Source organism: Chrysochloris asiatica, unplaced genomic scaffold (assembly GCF_000296735.1).
Source record: "Chrysochloris asiatica unplaced genomic scaffold, ChrAsi1.0 scaffold00350, whole genome shotgun sequence".
NCBI lineage: Eukaryota > Metazoa > Chordata > Mammalia > Afrosoricida > Chrysochloridae > Chrysochloris > Chrysochloris asiatica.
Genome location: NW_006408868.1, coordinates 1,299,547 through 1,325,194, shown reverse-complemented (window position 1 = coordinate 1,325,194; position 25,648 = coordinate 1,299,547). Strand labels below are relative to the sequence as shown.

Below are 25,648 nucleotides of genomic sequence, written 5' to 3'. Positions count from 1 at the left end.
AAGCTATGTCAAATGGGTACTGTCTGAAAGTGAGGGTATTCGTGTGCATCTCCTCTCACTTTGTATCAATCTAGCTTCATTCTTTTGCATTTATATATCCAGTTCTCCCAGCACAACATATTGAAAAGGCACCCATTGTCGTTGTCTTGGTGCCCTTGTCAAAAATCAGTTGCACATAAATATATGGGTTTATTTCTAGACTTTCAGTTCTATTCTTTTGGTCTATATGTCTGTCCATATGTCAATGTTTATCTTTAGAATTTAGAATCACTTTAATGTATTAAAAAAAAATGACATTTTTTAAACACTTGTTTAATGCAGTTTGCCCTCTAATAGTACTCCAATTTGCTCTTTCAGGAAAATGTGCTGTGTTGTCATTCAAGGACTTCCTCTCCTGCAGGCCAACCGAAATACCAGAAAATGATGTTCTGCTTTGTGAAAGCCGCTACAACGAGAGTGACAAGCAGATGAAGAAATTTAAGGGACTGAAGAGGTTTTCACTCTCTGCTAAAGTGGTAGATGATGAAATTTATTACTTCAGGTAAAAATTGTGGAACTAGAAATAACAGTCACTTCACCTCTAGATAGTAAAATTGATACAAAAATAGTGTGCAGTGCAAGCTGGATTTCTTGTTATTTTAAATAGATCTTAAGCTAGAGCAATGTATATTTCAAGAAGAAAGTATTAATTAATTCAATTAAAGATTAAAGAAAAATCCTCGTACTCTGCTGGAATGTGATAGTTGCCTTACCTGTGCCCTTGGCTGTGACTCCAATAATTGTAGAGTGGAGGCAGAAATATTCATCCTATCTGTTCAGAGATTGCAAAGTTCCGCAGGTTGCAAAAACTCTTCTCATTGTGTTTATCTTGCAGATAGTAGGGAATCATTTCAGAGCATTGCTTTCTGATCAATCCTGATTTTTGTGTGTTTGTGTGTGTCTCTTCTTTTAGGAAACCAATTGTTCCTCAGAAGGAGCCCTCACCTTTGTTGGAAAAGAAGATACAGTTGCTAGAAGCTAAATTTGCAGAGTTAGAAGGTGGAGATGATGATATTGAAGAGATGGGAGAAGAGGAGAGTGAGGTCATTGAGCCTCCTTCTCTACCTCAACTTCAGACCCCTCTGGCCAGTGAGCTGGACCTCATGCCTTACACGCCCCCACAGGTGACAGTGACAGGTTACAATTACTTGTCTTGTTCCCAGCTTTTGGCTTGTAACACACCCAGACAAAAGTAATGGACCATCCAGTTCCTACGTATGTGAGCTTCAACCTAGAATTCTCCAGGAAACAATAGATTTTTTTTTTTTTCTTTCTCAATGCCATTAACAATTTAAAATGGAGCATTTGAAATTCATAGGTAGCTGTTTTCAATGGGAAATTTAGTTAATTAGCTCTCCCTGCCTTGTGTTAAAGATTGATAGTACTTGATGCTTCATAGCTTTTATTGCCCATATCTTTTAAATCTCTCCTTTTATAGAATATCATCTTTCATTTGAGGTGATCCCTGTTGTTGTTTTTGGTTTTTTTCTCAGACAGAACTTTTCTAAGACTTAATTGTGAGGTCACTATTACAGATTGCAGACATGGAATCCAGTGAAGCTTTCATTTATTTCTTATTTGGTAAAAAGCAAAGAAGAGTATCTTTTGACCAAGAAAATGGTCATCTAGAGACTGAGCATGTCTATAAAACAATAACTTGATCGTATGTTCCTGGCTTCCAGAATCTTTGAGCTGTTAACCAGATGCAGTGCTCTGATGCACTATAAGAGCTTTCTGTCTTACAGTCTACCCCAAAGTCTGCCAAGGGCAGTGGAAAGAAGGAAGGCTCCAAACGGAAAATCAACATGAGTGGCTACATCCTGTTTAGCAGTGAGATGAGAGCCGTGATTAAGGCTCAACACCCAGACTACTCTTTTGGGGAGCTTAGCAGACTCGTGGGGACAGAATGGAGAAATCTAGAGACAGCCAAGAAGGCAGAATATGAAGGTAAATAAAAACTAATCATAATTGGCTCCACTTTCTAAGTGAAGAGGGTGTTTTCAGAAATGCACGTGCATAGACAGGTTTTACTCTCTTGTTCTTTCCACTTGCACATGAACTTTGTGCTGGGGACTGTCCCAAATGGCACCCACCCAGCAATTTAGATGCCAGCTTGGGCCTGACTAAGCAGAGTGCTGCCTCCAATCCTGGTGGGGGGGTGGTTTTGGTTTGGTTGTTTTTTTGTTTCCTTTTTTCCCAAAAAAAGGTTGCTCAAACTAAAGTATCTTGCTATTAAAAATTGCATGATTTCCTTCTTTCAGTGAACCCTGTAAGCGCACGTGTTGAGCTGGGGAATGACTTTGCAGTGATGTTACATATAATTTTGATTAAATTTTACTTGAAAGAAGACTTTAAAATCAGTGACCTTGTATTATGGCTTTTGAAAAGCCATAGGTTTAGACTGACTCCAGGCTGAGGCTTGGCTGAAGCACTTGGTATCCTGGGTTAATCCTGACCTATGTGTGGCCACATTCATATCTACATTTAAAGCACTAGACTGGGCGGGGGGATAGTACGGAGGGTCTTTAATAAAGCTTAGCTGCCTTCTCTTTTTCACTTTCCTAATACTCTACAATAAAACAATTTTGGGCTGTGAACCCATTTAGGAATTTAGTGGTGCTTAGCCATTAGGAACAAATACTTGAGATTTTTTTCTGTTTTCATCTTTAAAATATCAGGCACAGCTTTAATAAAGAATTGAGTAATAAACGGATTAGAAAGAACCATTGCCCGTGGCATTGTGGTTTTTAATTTTGTTAATTTAATTTATCCTGCCTACAGTGGTCAACTTTTACTCCTCTTGACTGAGTCTAAATCCATTATTCTTCACTTCAGCAAATATAAAGAAATCATTGCTAAGCCTGCCCTCTTTATTAAAGCTTACAAAACCATCAAAGTTCACAAAGTTACAAAAGTTAACATTTTTTAACTACAAGTGATTGATTATTATGAAATTATCGAACAGGTTTCCCTAAGGATCCTCTACAGACTAATCCTACAAGATGTTAAGCCAAAAATCATTTTGTGGCAAAACTAATTTGAGAAGCATTACAAACTTTCTCTCTTGGAAACTTACAGTGCATATTCCTTTATTAAAGTCTGTAAGACCTACAGTAAAGAAGCCTGTTTTGTATTACCTGACACTTTCTGAAACATGAAAAACAAACAAACAGGTATTTATGTAATACCTATTAACACCCCAAAAAACTAATCTTTTACAGAATATTCTTTGAAAAAACAAAGTTACTTCCGAAAGAACCTAGAACTTCAGAGAGCCCTGCTATTTCACACTTCAGTGGAAGTTCAGCACTAAACTAGAGAAATGTTGAAAATGAAGCTGTTTTAGGTGTAAATCCTGTCCCAAGGCAGAGATGAAGCTAGTACTTACTAGGTAGCTGATTATTTAGGTTATACCAAGAGAAAGAAGTATATTTGGTATAAAAGTAAAAACCCTGGGATGGTAGGAGAGAAGGAAAACTAATGACTTCTGGGAAATCGTGCCAGATTCAAAGGGGAGTATGAAATTCAATGGAGGATGGTTTGTATATCTCAGCCAGTGTCTGCCTAAGACACAAAATCTGAACTTTTGGGGCTCTGATCCATTATCTTAAATACCCAAAGTTTGAAATATGCATGATTTAGTTTAATAATTCTGCTTTCCAAGATAGTTGCCCAGTTGGGCTCCTCCTCCAACACTCAGTCCACAGGCCTGAATTTTTCTGCTTTTTCAGCTTCATTTTGTTTTTCCTCTCCCATTTCCCTGTGTCATTGTATAACGAAAATACTAGAATTTAATGTTGGGGTCTAGGGCATCGTTGTTTTTCTGTATTGTTAGCTTACAGAAATAGATTGTCCCTGACACTCATTGTACAGAAGATCTGTAATGTGGGACAGTATTAGTGAAGGATAAGTCTATGGGACAGTTGTCACAGCCAACAAAGCCTACACTTGATTGACTGTCACATTCTTACATCAAAAGAAAATGAGGTGTTGCTTCTGGTTTTTCTTTAAAGCCAGATGACTTCAGCAATTTCTCCGTCCTTAGATCAGCCTTTTGAATTCTATGTTGAGGGTTCATGTGTGCCTGTGCCAACTGGAGTGTGATGTCAGGAGTCAGAGCCACAGGGAGCTGATTCTCTGTATCCTTGGACAAGTCATTACGTGTTTCCCAGTCTCCGTTTGCCCATGTGAAAAGTATGAATTGTGAAGCAGAATGAACCCTGTACTGAAGGAGCTTTGGGAATACACCATTTCTAGACTTCTCTAGTAAGGATCCAGCCTCCTAGTTCCCAGATAGACTAGAAACATGATGGTTTGGGTGCTGACTCTGGAGGTACAGAAGGAGTGAGGACTGGAGCAAGGACATGTTCCACAGCACAGAACTTGCACAAGCAAGTGCTCCTCATGCATTTTGGATGAAATAAGAGTGGATTTTGAAATTTTTGCTTATTGAGGAGGATTGATGGTCAGTATTAAATTGCTCAGCTTCAGGTAACCTAGTTCTTTCATCCATTGGTATATATGTATCTATATAATTCCTTGCTTTCAGTGATTGTAGCCTGGAATATTATTTATTTTTCCCCTTGGAGTTTACTAAGTATGACTTCTTTGTTTCATTAAAATGCAGAAATTAGCTGTTGACTCTCCCTCAGACTTTGTGGAAGAGGCAGTGAGCTACTTTTCCCTTACAGAGTTAATTTTCTTCAGCTGCTAAAATCCCATGACACTAATGATGAGTGCTTAGATCTTAGTAAAATTGGGGGCAATAAATCAGGAAAATATAGTAAGTAACAATTGTGCCAAAAATTATAATGGGCCATGGAATTGCTTCATGTTGAAATTTTAAATAATCTGTAATGCTATTAATGCTAGAATAATGGTAGCGCTTCTCATCTTCAGGGTGCCTCGTGAGATTAACCACGTTGGTTCCATTGGTGACGTGTTTAAATAAACCTGTGCTTTCTGAATGTGTGTTGCAGTCTTAACATTCTTGAAATCTTTGCAGACCAGTTCTCAAGATGGGATAGGAAAGCTGGATTCTAGGTTACCAAGTGAAATCGGCCCGACTCCTCCTGTATTGAGACTAGTCATCTACTGTTCCTTCCATTGAGACAGAACTGTTGCCTGTGTTTTTACTAGTCCTGTTGAATGCAATGGATGGTATTTTGAATTCCTGGGTTAAAAACAGAATTGAAAATCTGAAATGCCTTTACAGAGCGGGCAGCTAAAGTTGCTGAGCAGCAGGAGAGAGAGCGAGCAGTACAGCAACAGCAGCCGAGTGCTTCTCCCCGAGCAGGCACCCCTGTGGGGGCTCTCATGGGGGTGGTGCCACCACCAACACCAATGGGGATGCTCAATCAGCAGTTGACACCTGTTGCAGGTAAAAACAGGAGCTAAGACCATTTTTTTCCACTTTTAAGAAAATTCCTTCATTTTTTTTTTCTCCAATGAGGAGTAGGCCACAGTCTTTAGCCTTTTCTCATAACAGATTCCAAGTTTGAAGTCATCCATGTCGTCTTATATCGCCTTTCCCATATGGACAGTGCCTCTACTCTGCCCCAGAAATGGGCCCTGGGCCCAACCCTGGACCTGGTAGTGAGAGGCTACTAGCTCATCCCTGCCTGTAGACATGGTATGGCAAAGTTCTCCACCCCAGACTGCTTTTAAGAGAGCACCATAGCAGAAAATACAAGCGGACCCTGAATTCTGTTGTAGGGGGATTCCCAAGAGAAAACAAAAAGCCAGCCTTCAGGTGCTGTTGATTTTCTTGTCTCATTCCAGTATTCAGTTTGCCTTGTTCTGCTGCAGCCATCCTTTAAAAGACTGACCATTCAAAAGGATTTTTGGCAATGAATTATTTAAATTCTTTCTGGTCACCAATATGCATGACTGCTAAATGGAATACAAAGTCCTTATTCAATTCATTGTGCCCACTCTGTAATGCTTTTCTATTTGATTACATTAAACTGCATCTTCTGTTAGTATCCCAGTCACATATTTAAAAAAAAGAAAGAAAAGAAAATGATGAATGTGGTTTGCTTGTGTGTGTTGTCTCTGATTTGTTCGCCATAGCAGATTTGGCTATTCTTGAACTTAATATCCTTGCCTGACATGTCTCTGAAGAGAACTCTGCAGACCACCCCCCTCCTTTGGATCACTCCTTGATGATCTCTCTAAGCCGGGTGAGATCCTTAAGACCCACCTATGCTTCTTCTTAAGCAAGCAGCCTGACCTCTTTCATAGGGAGTCAAAGACAGTGTTGTCCAAGGCAGGCTTGTTGGGATGCTGTTTTTGTTTTTGCTTTTTGTTTTGTTTTGAGAAAGAGTAGCATAGGATAACGTTTCCATTGTCGCTCCTAACTTTCATGATGGCAAGTTCTCAAACACACTGTCGCTGAACTCGCAGTTGCACTCGCCAAAGCACATCTGAATCATGGCTTTCAGAACTTCCAGTGTGACTGACATTGATCTAACAAGTCTCATAATCGCCTGCTTTATTCCATGGCCCATTTTGGTTAATGGGGTTCCAGAGGTTTTTAGAAATCAGACCTTGAACATGGGAACTTTGAAAGTTAGAATTCCCTCGTTGACATCCTGTTTTGTTCTATTTGATGTGTGAAACTGTAGCACTGTGCCCTTGACTAAAAAGCCCAGGGACACTGCAAAATGAATCCAAACAGCTAAAAATCATTTTAAAAAACAGCAGCTGCAGCATTTTAGCTCCCTGTTGGGGAATAACACCATAGAGCTCTGATGGGTAAGGAGGGTGGGCCCCTCGAGAAAGCCCCTGTTCCATTAGTAAGAGTGTGCTGCCCAAGAATGAAGGACAGTCTCTCCAGTATCCAGTCTTTGGTCCACAGTGGGCACTTTGGAGCTCAGAGGAAGGTTTTTCATGGACTTACAGGCTGCTTAGGGCCCAAGTTTAGCTTTGTTGCTGTCTGAGACCAGCTTTGCTTACAAGCATTGAAGCTCATTTGAACATGTGACTGGGATATAAATGCCAGAGTACAGTTTAATGAAGACAAGTGTCATGTCTTTCAGTTCTTCATTATTGTTACAACCACAGCCCATGAAGGCTACGTTCAGATGGGCTTTTGTAATTGAAAGCAAAGCCTCCTACCATTCTTAAATTTCCACGCTTATCCTAAACAGTGGCATCTGGTGGCGTGGTTAAAACAGTTTAGTGAGATTCGATCTCCTCATGTTTCAGATGATGGTGTCTATTCAAAAATAGTTTTTACTCTCGAGCTCTCATTTTTAAAAAAAAGTGAAACTCATAATCTTTGTACATATATTAAGATATTGCCATTTAAATTTTTGTTTTATTGATTTGTGTGATTGTTAAGTTTTTTCAGTCAGCTCAGATTAATGACTAATGAAGCAGGCTGAATCCATGCCAGAATTTTCAGTAATCTCCTAGCTTTAAAAGATTAAACTTTTACAGATACCTTTCGAATCATTCTTCAGGGAAAGTCAAACAGTAAAATTCTCAGATTCTGGCAATTTCTGCCATTCTCAGAGTCCTTTAACATGGAGTATTTTATTGAAAATGCAGTTTGGCACTAGTACTTTGGTCAGTTCTCCCGTAGGCCCTTCCCTTTTTGAGAAATGCTATGACCAAAGGAGATTCCATTTTCGGGGGGAGCCTTGTGTTTCTGTTACTGAGGTCATCACAAATCCCAGAAAAATCTAGTTGGTTTGCTTGCTTTAAAAAATGTCACGTAGCTTTAAAAGTCTCTTGACAGGTGAATCCTTGACATTTCAAAATTATTTTCTTACTTAAACTTGTTTTTTTAGAAATACTTGTTTCCCAAAAGTCTTCCCTGGCCAGCAGAAAATACTTTGTCATGTTGAAAATAAAAAAATAAAAGCCTCTGTTCACAGGAATTCTGTACCTCAATTAAAATGCTCCCATTAGCTGAAGGTTTATGTGAGGGTATTTGTGAGTTTGGAGACAGTGGTGACAATTGGCCTTTTCTCTTGTCAGCAGAGCCTAGTTCTCCAGCTGTTCATCCATAAGAAACGCATGCAGGAAACTGAGTGGCCTGGGCTTTGGTTGGCTTGGGAGGGTTTAGGTTTTATCTTTATTTTTTCGCATTGTGAGATTGAACGATGAAAACATCATTCATTCTGATAACTCTAAAAGCTATTCCCCAGCTCAAGGCCAAGCATGATCCATCTTACCAACATTCTTAGAGCACCAGTAGGTTGGGAGGAAAGAGAAGTAGATGTGCAAGTCTTGAAACACTCCCACCCCCAAGCTGGAGAAGCATGCTTTGTGATTAGGACTGTGTGCCTCATCTTCCTCCATTCCGGTTTCCCCTCATGTGTACCCATGATAGGCATATGAGTGTGGCAGAGTGGAATGATGGGGTTTCTACTATTCAATTAGAACCGCAGTCGGCAGAACTAGTCACTCTGTTTGAACAGCTTGCAGTAATCATGACCTTGGGAAAGCTGTTACTGGAACTTTTCATTATTATTTAACAGAAAACATGCAGCATAGTTATCCCAGGAAAAATAACTACAAATAATAATATACTAAGTACTAATTCATCCAGAAATGTTGTATTTCATATTTGTAACTTTTTATTTTGTTCATTATTGCAACAAAATAATTGCACTAATTGCTGGTATATCATGCAATACTAAGGGTGCTTTATTCATTGATAGTGCATGTGGGGGTTTTGTTATTACTTAGCTCATGTTGCATGTTAATGATGCATGTCTGAAATTTGTTGTGTCCTTCAAGGCATGATGGGTGGCTATCCGCCAGGCCTTCCACCTTTGCAGGGCCCAGTTGATGGCCTTGTTAGCATGGGCAGCATGCAGCCACTTCACCCTGGGGGGCCTCCACCCCACCACCTTCCACCAGTTGTGCCCGGCCTCCCGGGCATCCCACCACCCGGTAAGAACTTCATTCTCATTCACTCATTAAGCTCATCTCCATATTCTCTTCTTAGCCAGTGGCTCCAGAAGGCACCTGCTGCCCATTGTGACCAGGCCTTCCCTCACTGAAGAATTTTAGAGCTATCAGCAGCAAGCCCTCTCCCATTTGTTGAGCAGGTGGCCCAGCACCTGTGCCCTTGGATACTTGATTGCCAAGCAGCAGTGTAGGACACATGGCAGAGGCCAGACTCAGCAGACCAAGAGGCAGGAGGCATATTCTGTAATTACTCATGCAATTTGACATGTGCTTGAATAGCCAAATATACCGTAGAAGGCCATGAAGTTTCCCCCATTGCTTGTTCACTTGATGCTCCTAGTTGCATTTCTTTCTCTGGTACAATTCTTGTGGCACAGGGTCTTCAGTATAGAGTTGCTGCTCCATCTTTTTCTCCTAAAGCAGCCTTCTAAGGGGAAGGCCGCCAATGCAGAACACTTCAGAAATCCTTTGGTTGGTCAGTCAGTCTTGGCAGGGAGCTGGGGGGGCTGGTGCTAGGTGAGGTAGGAGGATACAAATTTGCACTGAACTCCTTATCAGAATCTGAGTCCCCTGAGAAGCAGGACCTCATAATTTAGACAACGAAGTCCATCTACTAATTGTAGATATTGTTTTGTTTATCATTTTATATAGAAACATGTAAGTGGAATCCAGAAATAAACTACATTATTTTACTTAATGTAGAATTAGCAAGGTGAAAGATTATTTTGCTTAATTGAATTCAAAGGAAAATCACAAGTTCCCCTATTAATTGTCCTCATGTACATAAGACCTGGCTTTTAGCTGTAATCAGATTGGGGAGAAACGTGACTTTTAGATAACTTAGAGTTGTGTTTGGGCTGTTCTTCTAATGTCAGTTAAGGGCCCAGCCCAGATAATAAGATATGTTCAATTTGATTGCATCCGTATTAGACTTGCCAGTCATAGGTCTCTGCAGGTTCTAAATGCTGTTTCATAAGGTGGGCCCAGCAGTGGCCTGGCCTGAGCTGTGACTGACCTTTTTGGGAGTGTTGGTGAGAAAATGGTCATAGCTCCATCATGGATGCTCACATATGACAGGTGGAATTGGCTTGAATTCTGTGCCCTCTCACCCTGGCACACAGTATTTCAAGACCAAGTCCAAGTGGACAACTTTGCGGTCCTTGTAGTATTCAGTGGGAGTTGCAGTGCAGGCCAGTAGCTTCTAAGTACCAGATGTCTTTTGATGGGTACTGGGACACATTTCTCTTACCTCCCTCTCGCCCCCCACTCCTTCAGTTTCTAACTTGCCTTTAAAGGAAGCACAGCACACCAGGTCACTGTCAGGGAGACAGGAAAGAACCCCTTCAGTGCCTATGTACACCTGTCTGATTAGGCTGTGAGAGGCTGTAGGGAGCTGCCTGGAGACTTCACTCACATTCTTACCAGCTCTCCCTTGGCATGGCATCTGTAAACAGGAAGCAGGGGGACTTGCTGATGTGTATGTGATGCTCTGGAAAGCATTAATACAGGGAACTTACGGAGCCCACTGTGTTGTGAAGTATAAGGTGGGTGTCCTGGGGGCAGGGGTTGTTATGTTGCTAGAACAGCTGCTTACCCACCATGCCTCTTCATTCAGTCACAAAGTACCCTTCTGGATACCTGGAGTATTAAAACCTCTGCTTGGAAACAGAAAAGCTTGTTTTGCTTGGTATTTTCTAACAAATAAGAGGGTATCTGATACTTCCAGGAAGTGGCATTTAGCAATTCTAGACCTTAGATTCCTGACCTCTGCTGGGTCAAAATCAGTATTTTGAATCCTCTAGACTGGACCTCAAGGAGCTCTGGTAGCGTAGTGGTTACAAATCAGGCTGCTAATCTCACAGTCAGCAGTTCGAAACTACCAGCTGTTCCACGGAGTAAGATGAGGCTTTCTGCTCCCGTAAAGATTTACAGCCTCACAAACCCTGTACAGGGTCGGAACCGACTCCACAGCACATAACAACAACAACGTACTGGACCTCAAGGTCAGTTTGAACTGCAGGGTCCATGGTTCAAATTCAGCTACTCCTCAGAAACCCTTACAGAGTCGCTATGAGTCAGAACCGACTCAACGGTACTTAACAGCAGCAACAACAACATAGAATGTGGAGTCCTGGTGTGGTGCTGTAACCTCAGGGTCAGTGGTTCAAACCCACCAGCTGCTCCTCTAGAGGATTGCTGAGTCAGTACTGACTCAGTGACACTGAACAACAATGGACTATGAAGTCAGTGCTCTGAGTCCTTCAGAAACAGCTCCCCAGGGTTTGCTTGTGGTTTGTTGGTTGTTAAGGAATGGGATCTGTATTGAGTGTTCCGCCAGGATAGCAGATGCTTCGGAGATTCGAATAAAAATCATCTCGCTGTTATCAACTAGTGCTTGTGAGACAACAGTTGCTTGTGAGGAATTACCAAGGGAAGTTTACAAAATTGTTACCAGAGACAGAGTGCAGATGGACTAGGGGTCATTAAATTTTCCCTCCTGTATTCTGTTGTCATTTTGCATTTGAAACATCAGCAGTGAGGCTGTTTGGCTCAACAATGACCCCTTTTCAGAATACTGCTCTAACAAATGGGGATGCCCTCTCTCTGATAACACCAGCCAGTCCAGTTAGAACGACAGGTGCTGGCCACCTACAAGGGACAGAAAGAATGTGCCTCCCAAAAAGGACTCGTGTTACCGTGCACTTTCACAGCCTCTTGCCTCTGGGCCCTGCCATCCAAGCACATTGTGCACTGCTGAGCCTGACTCCAATGCCATTACTGCTGAAATCAAACACAGGTTTTAGTTGCAGCAGAATCTGTTGTCAGAAGAAAAATATCTTGAAAATAAGAGTTGTATTCTGCCTATTACTTACTTTGGGATATATTTCTAGAATTTGATGTGGGGTTTAAATCATTTAAACCACAAGTGGCTAATGCACATTACATATGCCAGGTTGTAGCAGCTGAGTACTGAAAGTATCTCGAAGTAAAAGAATGTAAATTTTCTATTTAAATCTATTTAATCCTGTTTTGGATGGTTGGGGTTCCTATCCTCAAAGACTCAAGGACAGAGGTCCATAGGTTTTCATTACAAATGGCATCATTTTTGTATCAGACAGTGTTTAGTCACCTCATTCTCAGAGACTCTAATTGTATATTGCATTCTGAATTATAGGTGTGATGCACCAAGGAGTGGCCCCTTTGGTAGGGACGCCAGCCCCGGGTGGAAGTCCATATGGACAACAGGTGAGCCTCCGAGTGTGACTTGCTAGGACTCTACAGAACTCCAGTCATCTTATCTCTCAGAGCATTTGCAGAGTATCTTTTTGCCTTACCATGCGGTCCATGCTCTTTCAGATGGGAGTTTTGGGGCCTCCAGGGCAGCAGGCACCACCTCCATATCCTGGCCCACATCCAGCTGCCCCACCTGTCATACAGCAGCCAACAACACCCATGTTTGTGGCTCCCCCACCGAAGACCCAGCGGCTTCTCCACTCTGAGGCCTATCTGAAATATATTGAAGGGCTCAGTGCTGAGTCCAGCAGCATTAGCAAATGGGACCAGACCCTGGCAGGTAAGGAGAGGCCTTTCCAAAACAATCCTTGGCAAAAAACACACTTCCTGGCAGTTGTCTTCTTGTTGCTATTTGGATTTATATCATAGGGTAAATACCCATTTTTACCAAACAAGTAGAGTAAATCATATTAAATAGAACAGTTAGAGCTTCTTTGCATAGTAACATCGCACACTGGAAAAAAACTTTTTTGCCAAGTTTTAAAACTTAAGTTTTGCCAAAAACAGCATCTCCATCTTTTAAAACATACTCAGAACTTTTCTGATCAGGCATATATATGGCATTTGGGTAAATTTAACATTACTACTTTATCTCAATGAAAAGAAAATTATTGGAAAACGTTTCCACTAAGCTGAAAAGCTATTCATTTAGTTCAACAGACTTAAATACAGTTTCTGTACATACTACAGTACTTGCCTAGTTTCTGAAGAGAAATTTGGACACTTCTACATGTTCTTCAAGGAGCTCTGGTAGCGTAGTGGTTATGAATCGGGTTGGTAACCTCAAGGTCGGCAGTTCGAAACTACCAGCTGTTCCATAGGGGAAAGATGAGGCTTTCTGCTCCCGTAAAGATTTGCAGCCTTGGAAACCCTGTGCAGGGTCACTCTGAGTCGGAACCGACTCCACGGTATTTAACAACAACAACATGTTCTTAATTTCTAAATCAAATTTGATTTATTTCAAGAGTAGTTGGTATATTTTCCCTTCCTTCACTATTTACTTTTGAAATCACTGCAACAAAATATTAACCACCAGATCTATCAGGTGTGCTTACAATTCTCATTTGCCCATTCTAGTGTAGTTACATTAAATCTGCAGCTCTGTATTCAACATACATAATTTCTGGATTACAAAGCATAGAGCAACAATAAGACATTCTTGGCAAGGATGTTGCCAATGGATGGTCTCAGAACAGAATGAAGTATTTTTCTAAAAACCAAGATGCCTAATAAAACGACATCAGAAATTTGCTTGAAAATATTCTGCATAGTTGAAATTCGTAATATTTAATTCTGTATTTTGATAAATCAGACTTTAGTTCTGACGGGAAATTTGTCACCTTAAAATTCCAATTTATATTTCAGCTAGAAGACGGGACGTCCATTTGTCGAAAGAGCAGGAGAGCCGCCTACCTTCACATTGGCTGAAAAGTAAAGGGGCCCACACCACCATGGCAGATGCTCTGTGGCGCCTTCGAGATTTGATGCTCAGAGACACCCTTAACATTCGCCAAGCATACAACCTAGAGAACGTCTAATCGCATCAATTACGTTTCTTTATAGAAGCATAAAGCGTTTTGTGGAACAGTAGCCATTTTAGTTACTGGGGGTGGGTGGGGAAGAACAAAGGATGATCATTTTTATTGCATTTTACTGTACATCACAAGGCCATTTTTATATAAGGACACTTTTAATAAGCTATTTCAATTTGTTTTTGTTATATTAAGTTGACTTTATCAAATACACAAAGATTTTTTTTTGCATACGTTTCCTTCGTTTAAAACCAGTTTCATAATTGGTTGTATACGTAGACTTGAACTTTTATCTTTTTAGTTGCCATGGAACTTAAACCATCAAAGGTTTTTTTCTTGGCTTGGGCTTTTTTTTTTTTTTTTTATAAAAGAACAAAACAAAATGAAAAAAAGACACACAATAGTTTACAGATTAGTTTAAATTGACAATGAAATGTGAAGTTGGTCCTAGTTTACATCTTAGGAGAGTGTGTTTGTATTTGTTTCATGTGCCTGCATATCTTACTTATGCCACTCTCCACAAAAGCTATTGCTTGGTGAAGTGACATGCTATCTTTGAAAGGTTGTCATTTTGGTTCTAGCTGTTTGACAGACACAGGACAGTTTATTCTATTGAACTGTGAGGCTTGTTACAGTGACCTGAAGTCAGAGCTGTGCACCTTCTGCAACAGGTTCTTCTTAGGCCACTCAGAAGCAGAGGTACATCTTCTCATGGTAGGAGATTAGACATCTAGGATGTCAGTTATTTTTGCAGGAGATATGCACAACCCTGAATTATATTAGTCTTGGCAGGTAAGTTTAAGGGTATTTTTGATCTATTTATAATGAATTCACAATCTATGCCTATACGTGTTAAATGATTAAAAAGATTTTAATTTGTTATGTTTTTTAAAACATCAAAGTTCATCTTTAAGTTCATTGAGGTATACATGGAGTTCATTTACTTTTAAGCCTCAGACCTGACCTGACCTAACAGAGGGACCGTATGACTGGATGTGAGCTACAGCAGAAGCATAATTGTGAATGAATGGCTACATCACCTGCTTATGCAGATGTTTTGTTAGTCTTCATTTCCTCATTGTCAAATGTAGCTTTTTATTTTATTTCCTTTTTTTAACCTCCAACTTTCAGGGTTGTGATTCTCAACCAGAGCAAAAGGATCAAATTTAAGAAAAAAGGCTCACTAAAATGACCATTAAGATCCTTGGATTTGATGACCCTCTTTTACCTGATCCTTGAATCAACATTGGGAAGCAGTGTATGATGCTCAGACAGGTAGAAAGCGTCATTACTTCACTTAAGGGCTGTTTTGAAACTTGCTTCATCAGAACAGGGTGGTTGCCTTTGTGGTGAAATCCCACAACTGTTTGAAAGTTGAGAGTGACCAAGAACTTAAGTTTTTCTTTTAATCTGGTATGGTATGGATAAACCAGATGGTTAATTACCATTCTAAATAAATCATGAGGACAAGAATGTAGAATGGGGGGAGTCTCTTGTGTCTAGATACTTTAAGTACAGGAGCCCCTTGTAACTTTATTGCCTGTAGTCAACCACTGGATCTCAATCGCTGCATCAAGTATTTTAAATAATTTTGAATTTTAAAAAATAGATTGCAGTTGTATGTTGGAACCTTTATTGTTTAACTGAATCAGATAAAGAAAGCCTCAGCTCCTTGTTATTTGGATCACTGAATCATCGTGGACTTTATAATATAATCAGACTCTTTTCTTTCTAGCCATCCTTGAATGACACCAAAGAACCTGAAATTTCATTTCGGTTATTTCATTCATTCATTCTATCTCCCTTTTTAAAAGGTCTGGGTGAGACTTCTTTGGGAAACTTCGAACACGTCTTCACTTTGGGGCTTCAGAAGCCAAAGCGCTCACCCTCAGGCCTCCCTCTAACACCAAGAGGTCCCCCTGAGGCAGTGCAGGGCTGAGCTAGGGAGCCACCAGGCAGGCCTTAGTCAAGTTTTAAAAAGATATATTTATTTTAGAATCATGTCTTTCTATTAACTTGGAGTTTATCAGTTAGTATTTAAATATACAATTTAAAATTTGCTACCTAGCTTCAAAAAATCAAAGGAAAAAAAAAGTCCTAGTTTAAGCAAGTGAACTATACACCTTCCCACCCCACCCCCAAGAGTTTTTGGACCTTGAGTGAGGTAGCTTACAAAGTATAATGGCCTAAGTGTTTTCAAAATGTTAAGAGGTAGGGAAAGTCTTTTGTTTATATGGAGAAGAAGACTTTTAGGTTTAAAATGACAAGTTTGTCAGGCAACTGATTTGAAAGTCCTAAAAAGACCCTTCCCTTCTTTATGAAGAATTGCCTGGGTGGGGGACTTGTATAAAAATCTCCACATTGGTATTGACGTTTCAGATTGAACACTTTCACACCTTCTTAAAAATTGGTTTATTCTCATTTCTGTATCAAAAAAGGTTTGAGTGGTAACTACTCTTATAACATGTATGTATCATATGTTTGTTCACCTAAAGCTTTTAATCCAAATAAAATTGGAGTTTGCAAAGTGATTTGGATTAACCAGGTTTGGTTGTTGTGTTAAAGCTTGTGTCAGATAGATAGTTCCAAGCAGACTTAATTCCTGCATGCCCTGGTTTCACACTGACCAGGGACACAGCTGCCATTTTGGTGGAGGTACAGGTCAATGTCCAGAGCCTGGGATCAGGGCTCAAGCTGCTTTAACTTAAACAGCAGACCCCTTGGAAGCCAGCAGTGCGCCATGGCAGCCTCAACTTGTGGTCAGGGAATCCCTAACATGTCCTAAGCAGGGGCAGAGATGCAGGGGAAAGTTAGATTGGAAGTGTGCGAGAAAAGCAGTAACTCCATTCCAAGTCGTCAGCTTGTCTGTGTACAGAAGAGACAGGTAGCCCTGGTGTGTCCTTAACCTGTATATATGCTCTTTAAAACATAACCACGCACTTCATACAAGTGTCAGTAAAATCAACCAACTGTTTTCCTCTAATATCACTTTGCAAATCCCTGAAGTTCTATTCTCCTGAGAGTTTAGGGCTATACTGTCGTGTTTTCTGTTTATGAGTATTATTTTGAACAGTCGTCAATATAAAAACATTTCAGTTGAACACTCTGTGCGTGCAAATAATGCGGTTCATTTCTAATTTGGAAATGTGCTAGGCCAGTAAATTAAAAGTTCAGAACGGATCAGTAGACTATGTTGTTGTTGTTAAGTACGGTGGAGTTGGTTCCAACTCATAGTGACCCTGCACAGGGTTTCCGAGGCTGTAACTCTTTATGGGAGCAGAAAGCCTCATTTTTCTCCCATGGAATAGCTGGTAGTTTTGAACTGCCGACATTGAGGTTAGCAGCCCAATTTGTAACCATCATGCTACCAGAGCTCCTTCAGTAGACTGACTGTACCTTTCCTCAAAAGAGATGTGGTATGCAATCCACATTTGATACAATCCACGTTTGATGAGTAAGTACTAGTATTGCTTTTCTAGTAGAGAAATTGCTTTGGCAAACACCATTGTCCAAGTACAAGGGTATGTCAAAACTTACTGCTACAAAATCATAGACCTGTTTATTAAACAAAAATAACAAAAATGTGCAATTGTTTCTCAACATATATGCCATCTAGGACTATACACTTGTCAAGGTAGTGTTGACATCCCTCTTAACTCTCTTTGAAGAGTTCTGTGCTTTTTGATTGACAGCACATCAAAATGATAGTTTTGGCATCCTCCCAGAACTCAAATTGTGTTCCTTTTAAATGATCTTTAAGTTTTTAAAACAAAAAAAGTCGGGGGGGGGCAGTATCAGTTCTGTAGGGTGCATCAGGTAAATCTCCCAATGAAACTCTCATAGGACAGCCCTTGCTACTCTCCAAGAATGAACAGGTGCAGTCATGATGGGGAAAAAAAAATCCTCAACATTGTTTTTTTCTTATAAGTGCATTTCTTAATTTTCTTAAAATTTCTTCCTAATACCTTACTGTGATTGTTCTGTGTCCCTCAAGAAAATCTATCAAGATTACCCTTTGGAGCCCTAAAGATCAGTCACCCTAACCTGACTTCTCTGTCTTGAATTTAACTGGCCCAGCAGATCTCCTTGGAATCCAGTTTTAATGAAACTTTTTTTTTATTGAAGGCACACAAAGGCATCCTGGTGCAATGCTGTAGGATAGACACTGGACTGCTAGCCACACGGTCAGCGGTTCAAACCCACCAGCCACTCCTTGGAAACTATACGGGGTTGCTGGAAGTTGGAACAGGTTCAACGACACTTAACAATGAGACTAAGGCTTGTGTATTACTGAAAGAATTTGTCTGCAGCCATCCACTGATCACGGAGACATCTTTAAAACGTTTTGTTTGTAATAAACCCATGTGTATATAAACCCTAGTAGCAATTCTTTTTGACTTATCTGCATATATTATTTTTTAAATCAAAGATCATGTGATTAAGTTATAACATTAAGGATTTAGGTAAGAATTCCAGAATAGAACTGCTAGAGAAGAAAAACAGCCCACATTTGTTGAGTAGTCACCGTGTGCCAACTCAGGTACCTTTCATAGTATTTCACATAATGAAGTGAGCCTCCAAAGCCTATGTTCTTTCCCAACACCTCTGCAGGAGCTTATTTCTAACAGTAAGTGTTAATTAAATATTTGTCATTCCAAAGAAATTGCTGTAATTTGGGTTATCTTTTATTAAAATGTTACGCTTTGCAGTAGGGTGCACTGCAGTTAAGTTACAGAACCTCCAAGTAGAGTAGACTCCTACTCATTTTCCCAGTACCGATAACCTATTGTCAGAGTGGATTCCAATTCTTAGTGATCCTGTAAGAGAACTTGCCCCACAGGTTTTCTGAGATTGTGAGCTTTACAGAAGAAGCCCACTGCCACCTCTTTCTCTAGCAGGGCTGTTGCTGAGTTTGAGCTGTGAATCTTTTGGTTAACAGCCAAGCATTTAACTACTCTACCACCAGTGCTCCTTATGTTCCTGGTGGTGGTGATGTGCCGTTGGAGTCGGTTCTGACCCATAGCGACCCTGTACAGGGTTTCCAAGGCTGTAAATCTTTATGGGAGCAGAAAGCCTAATCTTTCTCCTGCGAAACAGCTGGTAGTTTTGAACTGCTGACCTTAAGGTTCACAGCCTGATTCTTAACCACTACACTACCAGAGCTCCTTTATGTTCCTGGTAGGGGAGTTAAAAAATTTTTGAGACAAAGTTAAAAAGGATTGGACTTGAGTTAACACAGGTATCTCTTACCCAATAGCATCCAAACTAATGTACTCTGAAAGTGTCTTCAGTTTAATATAATAGGCTGTCCTGCCAGTTCAAAAAGATTTTTTGTCCTTCAGTAAATCAGCACTCATGGAAAACAAGTTGAGATCAAAACCCTACAAAAGATGAACATAGAATTCAGGCTAGAGTTTGCCACTGGGGGAGAAAAATGAGGGGGTAGGCCAAGGAACAACCCTAAAGTAGACGGTGCATGCTGGAAATGTTCTTATCCCGAAGCTGGTAATGGTTTTATTAGTTTACTAGGCATCATAAAAGTGTGTATGTTGCAATATCTTTAAAGCTCAGAAGGGAGAAAGGAACATGAAACCACACCTTTGAGAGAAATGCAACTTCATACCACAATTATCAGTGCTTATGTGGCTGTCAACTCAAATATCTACTGGGTTTACTGGGAACTTTAGGTGACACACCTGCCAGACAGGACTGGTCAGTGCTGCTGGTTTCCCTTGATGTTCACACTAGAACCATGGGATGGCAGTGACTGAGCTTGCTGTTGTTAAGTGCTGTTGAGTCGATTCTGACCCTGTATAGGGTTTCTGAGGAGCAGCTGGTGAGCTTGAACTGCCGAATTTGCCGTTCAAATGGCTTTGCAGTCTGGAGAATTAACCCACAGCGCGCCTCACCAGGACTCCTTGCTATAGATAACTGCTTTAATGTGTCTGGTTTTCTTTATTTACACCGAACTGCTTTCACACAAAGGAACAAACTAGAAAAAATTTTCAGAAAACTATTTGTGGCAGAGATCATTAGCGTGAGGATGCCTTGTAGCTTTCAGCAGAAACGCTTTTGAGATTTAGTCTTTGAGGGTAATGCGCTGGACTGCAAACCCTATAAAGGTTGGAACCTACTCAATGGCATTTAACAAATTAGATAGATGGAGTCCTGGTATGGCACTACAGAATCATGCACTGAACCTCAAGGTCCGTTTAAGCCATAGAGTCAAAAGTTCAAACTCACCAGCTGCTTCTCAGAAACCCTTCACCAGGGTCACTATGAGTCGGCACTTAACAACTAGATGTTGTTGTTGTTGTTATGTGCCATTGAGTCGGTAGATGTTTTATTTGAAAGGATGTTGGATATGGAAAGATGCCTTTGCTCAATTGACCCAACTTATTTGAGGTCAGACTGGAAAAGTGTCCTACCAGACTGAACTGGTTTAGTTCCAGTCTGGTTGCTTCACACTGGGTAGCTTCACTTTGTTATAGAAGGAACAAGTGCTTTTTCTTCGGCAGCTGGATGAAAGCAGCGACAGCATCTAGAAGAGCTCAAAGCTGCCACCTGCAGCCGTCCTGAAGGCCTAGCCCTTTTGTGTCAGCAGAGCCACACCGGGACAAGGTTATTTTTGCTCACAAGAGCACTTGTCATGAGTAATGTGTGGACAGTTAGGAATTCTCAGCCCTTATTTACAGAAATGCAATCTGTATAATTGTGTACCCTGATAAATGATCTCACAATAGGAAAGATACTAAATTTTAATCCTGAAAAAAGGATAAAAAGGTTATCATTTGTTGTGTAAAAACAGGACTTCACAAATAATTCAGACTGCACGAAAAGCATACTAGTTGATTCTTGAATTATTTTTAAATATTTCATAGTTTAGGTTCAGCAGGTTGGGTATATTTTAGGAAGAAACCATTTTCTCTTAAATGTCCAACAGTGACTTGGGGAGTATTCCAACAGAAACTGTAAAACTAAAAATTCTTTGTAAAGACAGTTCTTGGAATACTGTGCAGCTGCTGAAGGACGATAGCTCTGGAAAGGACATTTTCAAAGGAACTGAAACCAGTAGCGAAGTTTCCTCTTCACTTTATTGACGGATGAAGTTCAGTCTTTGATGCATCTTCCAGCCTTCTCTGATACTGCCTTTCTGAGGCTTTTCTACGGTAGACATCATCTGTATCAAACAGAAATTTTGCTTAGATAAAAGAAACTGAGGGGTTAACAATCTCAGATCTGATTAGAATAGTTCAAGCAATAATCCAGGTCCATCACCTATTTCTGAGTCTTTAATTTAATATCTAAATTTCAAAACAAACTTAATTTCAAAACAAAATTGGTTAAATAAGGTTTGTGTTAATGGAGCTCTAGACATTAATAGGGTAAAAGCCATGGCTTCAAAAATATCACTGTAATCATCAAGTGCACGCCTTTCTGAGATTCTATTACTCTTAGCAATGACTTAAGACCCCTTTTTTTCCCTCTGTTTCAATTTGTTCTCATTGTAGCTGAAACCTGGGACCTGAAAGGTGCTAATTGCTTTGCAACTCTATATATGGTAATTGTTCCCTCCATACCCAAGAATTTCCTGGGGTCAGGTGAGGTCAGTTTTCCTTGTACAAGTCTGATGCTTTTTCAGATTACTGATTCTCTACCATTATGTAAAAAACCCTATTCCTTTAGGACTTAGCAGTGTGCTGTCTCATCCTTCCGCAGTTCTTAACATCAGAGAACTTGGGCTTCTTAACCTTGTCCATTCCCATCTCTCCCAAGGGGATGAGGTTTTCACCTCTCTGATTTCTTGATCTCTACTACCACTTATATTGTCCCTCTAGAGAAACAAAGTCAAATATTGCTCTGTCACCACAATCCTACCACCCTCTTGTGCTTGGGACCCACCAGTTTTCTCCTTAAGGCCTTAGCCCATCTTCCCTCTCAGCTGTCGTGTTGTCTCTTCTGCCCAAGATAGCAGAAATTCTTCTACTCACTAGTCTGTATAAGGTGTCCTGGTGGCAGACTGGGTTCAATGCCAGACTGCTAATTGCAAAGTGAGCAGTTCTGCTTTGTCCTGTAGGGTCACAATGAGTCATAACTGGCCCCTTGGTAGTGGGATGGGATTGATTTTGGTTTTGATGACATCATAACTTCTAGTTCACAAAAGCCCTACCACAATGAATCCTACTTCCCTTCTCCAGACCTCACGGGCTTGCTGCATACTACAGGGCCAAGTGATACATCTAACTGGGTCCCCTGTGATGCCTGACAATCCTGTTTCCTCAGCATAACCGCCTTCACAGAGGTTATTTGTGAAAAACTAACAACAACAATCTTACAAAGGCCAAGTTTTCAGCCTCTCCTCATCTTACAGGATCAACATGTGCCTACCAAGTCTTTCCCTTCCAGGGATGTGTTATCAGGAGAATCTATCGACTTCAAAAGTCACACCTGCTTTGACTCTCTTTGGCTTTCATCACAATCTGCTTGTGAATAACCCACAAATACAAATACTGTACAACTATCTCCAGCTCAGCATGTCCAAAATGATTTCCTTGTTTGTGTTGACTACCTCATAGAAAAGTACTACCCTAGTTCCAACTGTCCCACCAGAAGCCCGGCCTCCATTAGCTCCCGAGTCCACTCAATTACCGATGTGTATCAGCTGTACCTCCCAGGAATCTCAACCCCTTCCTAAACCAGGCCACCATCTGAAGGACACTAGAGCCGACGTGTTCCTTGCTAATTAATCTCTTCTCCACAAGGAGCCATTCTCCAGGACATGTTCATGTCCTAGAGCCCTTTATATACACTGAGTTCTCCAGTGCCTTTGTGGAACTTACCTAAGCACCTTTCTAACCACTTCACCCCCCACTATGCTCACCAGCCTGTCCTTCAAACACAGCACTGTCCACCTGAAGGGCTCTTCAGCTCCTGGCTAATACAATTAACTATTCCAGGTTGCCTTTACAGTACTACTAGTCAGCTGGGGTGTCCCACCCAAGACTGCTAAGTCCCACTCCTACTTCCCCATCACAACATGATCAAACTTTATGGTCTTTAGGAAGTTTTTCCCCTTCAGGAGTGGAGGACCCTCTGGCCTGGCTCATTTTTTTATCATTTTACTAAGCTAATTCATAGCAACTTGTGTGTCAGAGTAGAACTGTGCTCTATATGGTTTTCTATGGCTGGTTTTTTAGAGGGGATCACCAGGCATTTCTTCTGAGGCGCCTCTATAAAGACTCGAACCTACACCCTTTCAGTTAGCACCCAAGGACTTATCCTCCCATAGGTGTTACTTAAATTTTATGATCGGATGAACAGGGTTGCTATGAGTAGGAATCAACTCAATGGCGCATTACAATTTTTTTTTTTTTTTTCTTTTTTAATGCAGGTTGGCAATTCCAACAAGATACAGCGTTTGAATAGGTCTTCTTGTTAAGTGCTATCCAGTCGTTCCCAACTCTTGGTGGCGGTGGTGGTTAATATGCGTTGGAGTCAGTTCCGACTCAGCGACCCTTCAATAGGGTTTCCAAGGCTGTAAATCTTTATGGTGCAAAAAGTTTCATTTTTCTCCCACGGAAGGGCTGGTAGTTTCGAACTGCTGACCTTGAAGTTAGCAGCCCTATTCGAAACCACTACACTACCAGAAATCCTTACAGCGACCCTAAATAGGGTTTCCATGGAGTCGCTGGTGAGTTTGAACCCCTGACCTTGCTTATCCTACAGCACCACAGCAGGAATCCATTGAATGGGCCTTGGGGTTGGGAAAAGTCTTACCTAAAGAAGTGCTCAGCAAGGCAATGCCAGGCATTTTCTTCAAAGTGCTGAGCATCTGACCCAAGGGCCAAGGACCTTGTGAAGACCACTGACTCCCATGTGAAGACAAGCTCCTTTGGAGTTTGGACAAAAGAGTCCAGAGGGGACTTGACCAGCATTTAGCAGGCGTTTCTCAGGACCCATCCCTTTGGAAGTCCGTTCCTTGGAAGCAAAACTGCCACCAGCGTGTGCAGGAAAGGCAGGTTTACAAAGGTTGCCTCTCAAGGGCAGTAAAGGTCTCAAGGTTGGGCGTCAATGTGCCTTTATCGCCAACTTACATGAGCTCGGGCTGGTGTCCACGACGACGCTAAAAGAACTGCACTTGCCCTTCCGACACCGGTAAAAGAGGCTAGCTCGGGGGAGCTGTCTGCAACCTTTGAGAATACACCCAGGAACACGGCCCCCCTGCTGCCTCCCTGAAATGAAACCGAGGCTGCCTCAGCCCCACTTACAGAAGGTCTCCTTTCCGACGCGCATTTTGATCATGATCCACTCCATCGTTGCTCCGAGAACAAAAAAGAATGGCAAAAACCTGTAGATGCCGAATCGCTCCTTCCCAGGAACGCGCTGCAGAACTCGCTTCACCTGGACTCTGGAGAACATGCTCAGTCGGGATTTTGGAGATGCACCAGGAGTAACTGGAACCGCTCCTAGCCGGTTTGGTGCGCCAGGGCGCCAGGTTGAAGCAACCCTGCCCGGAGCCCTCGCGGCGCAGCCAAACACTACCGCACCGCTCCACTGGGGGTGGATTCGCCAATCAGGAAGCGGCGGGGAATGCGCGGATTCGCCAATCAAATTGCAGTAGGGCGCGCTTGCTCCGTAAGGCCAAACCGAGACTGAGGGGAACCCGCGCAGGCGCCTGAACTCTGAAGGTAGGAAGGCCCAAAGGTAGGTGGGGGGAGCGGAACCGCCCACGTGGGGCCGGCCCCGCCCCCGGTCTCCCCAACCCGGGCGAGTGCGTGCAGTTGGCGGCCGCGCCCCCTACCTTGGAACCGCCATCTTCTTTCCAAATACCGTGGTAGATGTAACAGTCCTCCTTGATGGACTAAATGTATACTTCACCATACTCTAAAATGCAAGTATGCAACGCATTGCGTTTGATTCCGGGATATGACTGGTTGCTGCTGTTGTTAAGTGCCATGATGTCTGTTCCGACTCATAGTGACCATGTATAGGGTTTCAAGGAGCAGCTGGTGGGTTTGACCTCAGAACCTGAGGTTTGCAATCCAGTGCTTATGGTGACTTGTTAAGTGCCGTTGAGTCCGTTCCGACTCAGCGACCTTGTTTGTATAGGGTTTCCAAGGAGCAACTGGTGGGTTTGAACTGCCTATCTTGTGGATTGAAGTCCTGTGCTGATCCTGCAGTGCCACACCAGGAATCCAGGATTAGGGACTAGTCTTATAAATAATTGAATTTGATATGCATTGGTGTTGAAGGCTGAATTCCACCATCATCACAACAAAAGTCTAAATAAAAGCACAAAAACTCCCAACATTAAAAATATATAACTACCCTCTGTAGAGGCTGGTGAGGCGCCATTGGATAAACACTGGACTGCTAACCACAATGTCGGTGGTTCAAACCCACCAATCCCTCCCTATACATAGTTGAAGGCGCTTAACAACGTAGAGCACTTACTGATATGAGGAGCTTCAAAAAGTTTGTGGGAAAATGGAATTAAAATATAATGGAATTCTTGCATGAGCTTTTTGAAGTCCTTATGTACCATCTCACTCATAATAATTGCAGGAGAGCATGATGGTTGAAGAACACAGGCTCCCTGGCTCTGCTGTCATATTACAAACTGCTCCACAATGCTCCCTCAAGCTGTGTCTCAGCTCCTTACCCCATAAAACGGGCTAATAGCAACTTTCTTTGATGCTGTGAGGATTTAGGAATGTAAAGCACTAAATCATTTTTAGGATGTAAAGCACTGAGCACAGAGCCCTGGTGGCACAGTGGTTAAGTGCTCAGCTGCTAGCCAGAGGGTTGGTTGCTGGAACACATCAGCTGCTCTGCAGAAGAAAGATGCAGCAGTCCAC

General features: G+C 41.6%; 2 protein-coding genes across 2 annotated transcripts in view; one reads left to right on the top strand and one right to left on the bottom strand.

The window, feature by feature from the left end:
• The window catches only part of PBRM1 (polybromo 1), a 137,118-nt gene extending 123,322 nt beyond the window's left edge, over nt 1-13,796 (top strand). The window contains exons 22-28 of the mRNA XM_006876054.1: nt 358-541; nt 953-1,082; nt 1,785-1,986; nt 8,791-8,946; nt 12,140-12,210; nt 12,322-12,538; nt 13,624-13,796. Of these exons, the coding sequence (XP_006876116.1) occupies nt 358-541; nt 953-1,082; nt 1,785-1,986; nt 8,791-8,946; nt 12,140-12,210; nt 12,322-12,538; nt 13,624-13,796 (1,133 nt within the window). The remainder of the gene's footprint in view (nt 1-357; nt 542-952; nt 1,083-1,784; nt 1,987-8,790; nt 8,947-12,139; nt 12,211-12,321; nt 12,539-13,623) is intronic.
• A 7,082-nt stretch (nt 13,797-20,878) lies between these two features.
• SMIM4 (small integral membrane protein 4) lies at nt 20,879-24,224 on the bottom strand. The gene is made up of 2 exons (XM_006876053.1): nt 24,059-24,224; nt 20,879-20,970 (listed from the first exon to the last, which is right to left on the bottom strand). The coding sequence occupies exons 1-2, from the start codon at nt 24,207-24,209 to the stop codon at nt 20,879-20,881; spliced, it is 243 nt and encodes an 80-aa protein (XP_006876115.1). The 5' UTR covers nt 24,210-24,224.
• Nucleotides 24,225-25,648: the final 1,424 nt, after the last annotated feature.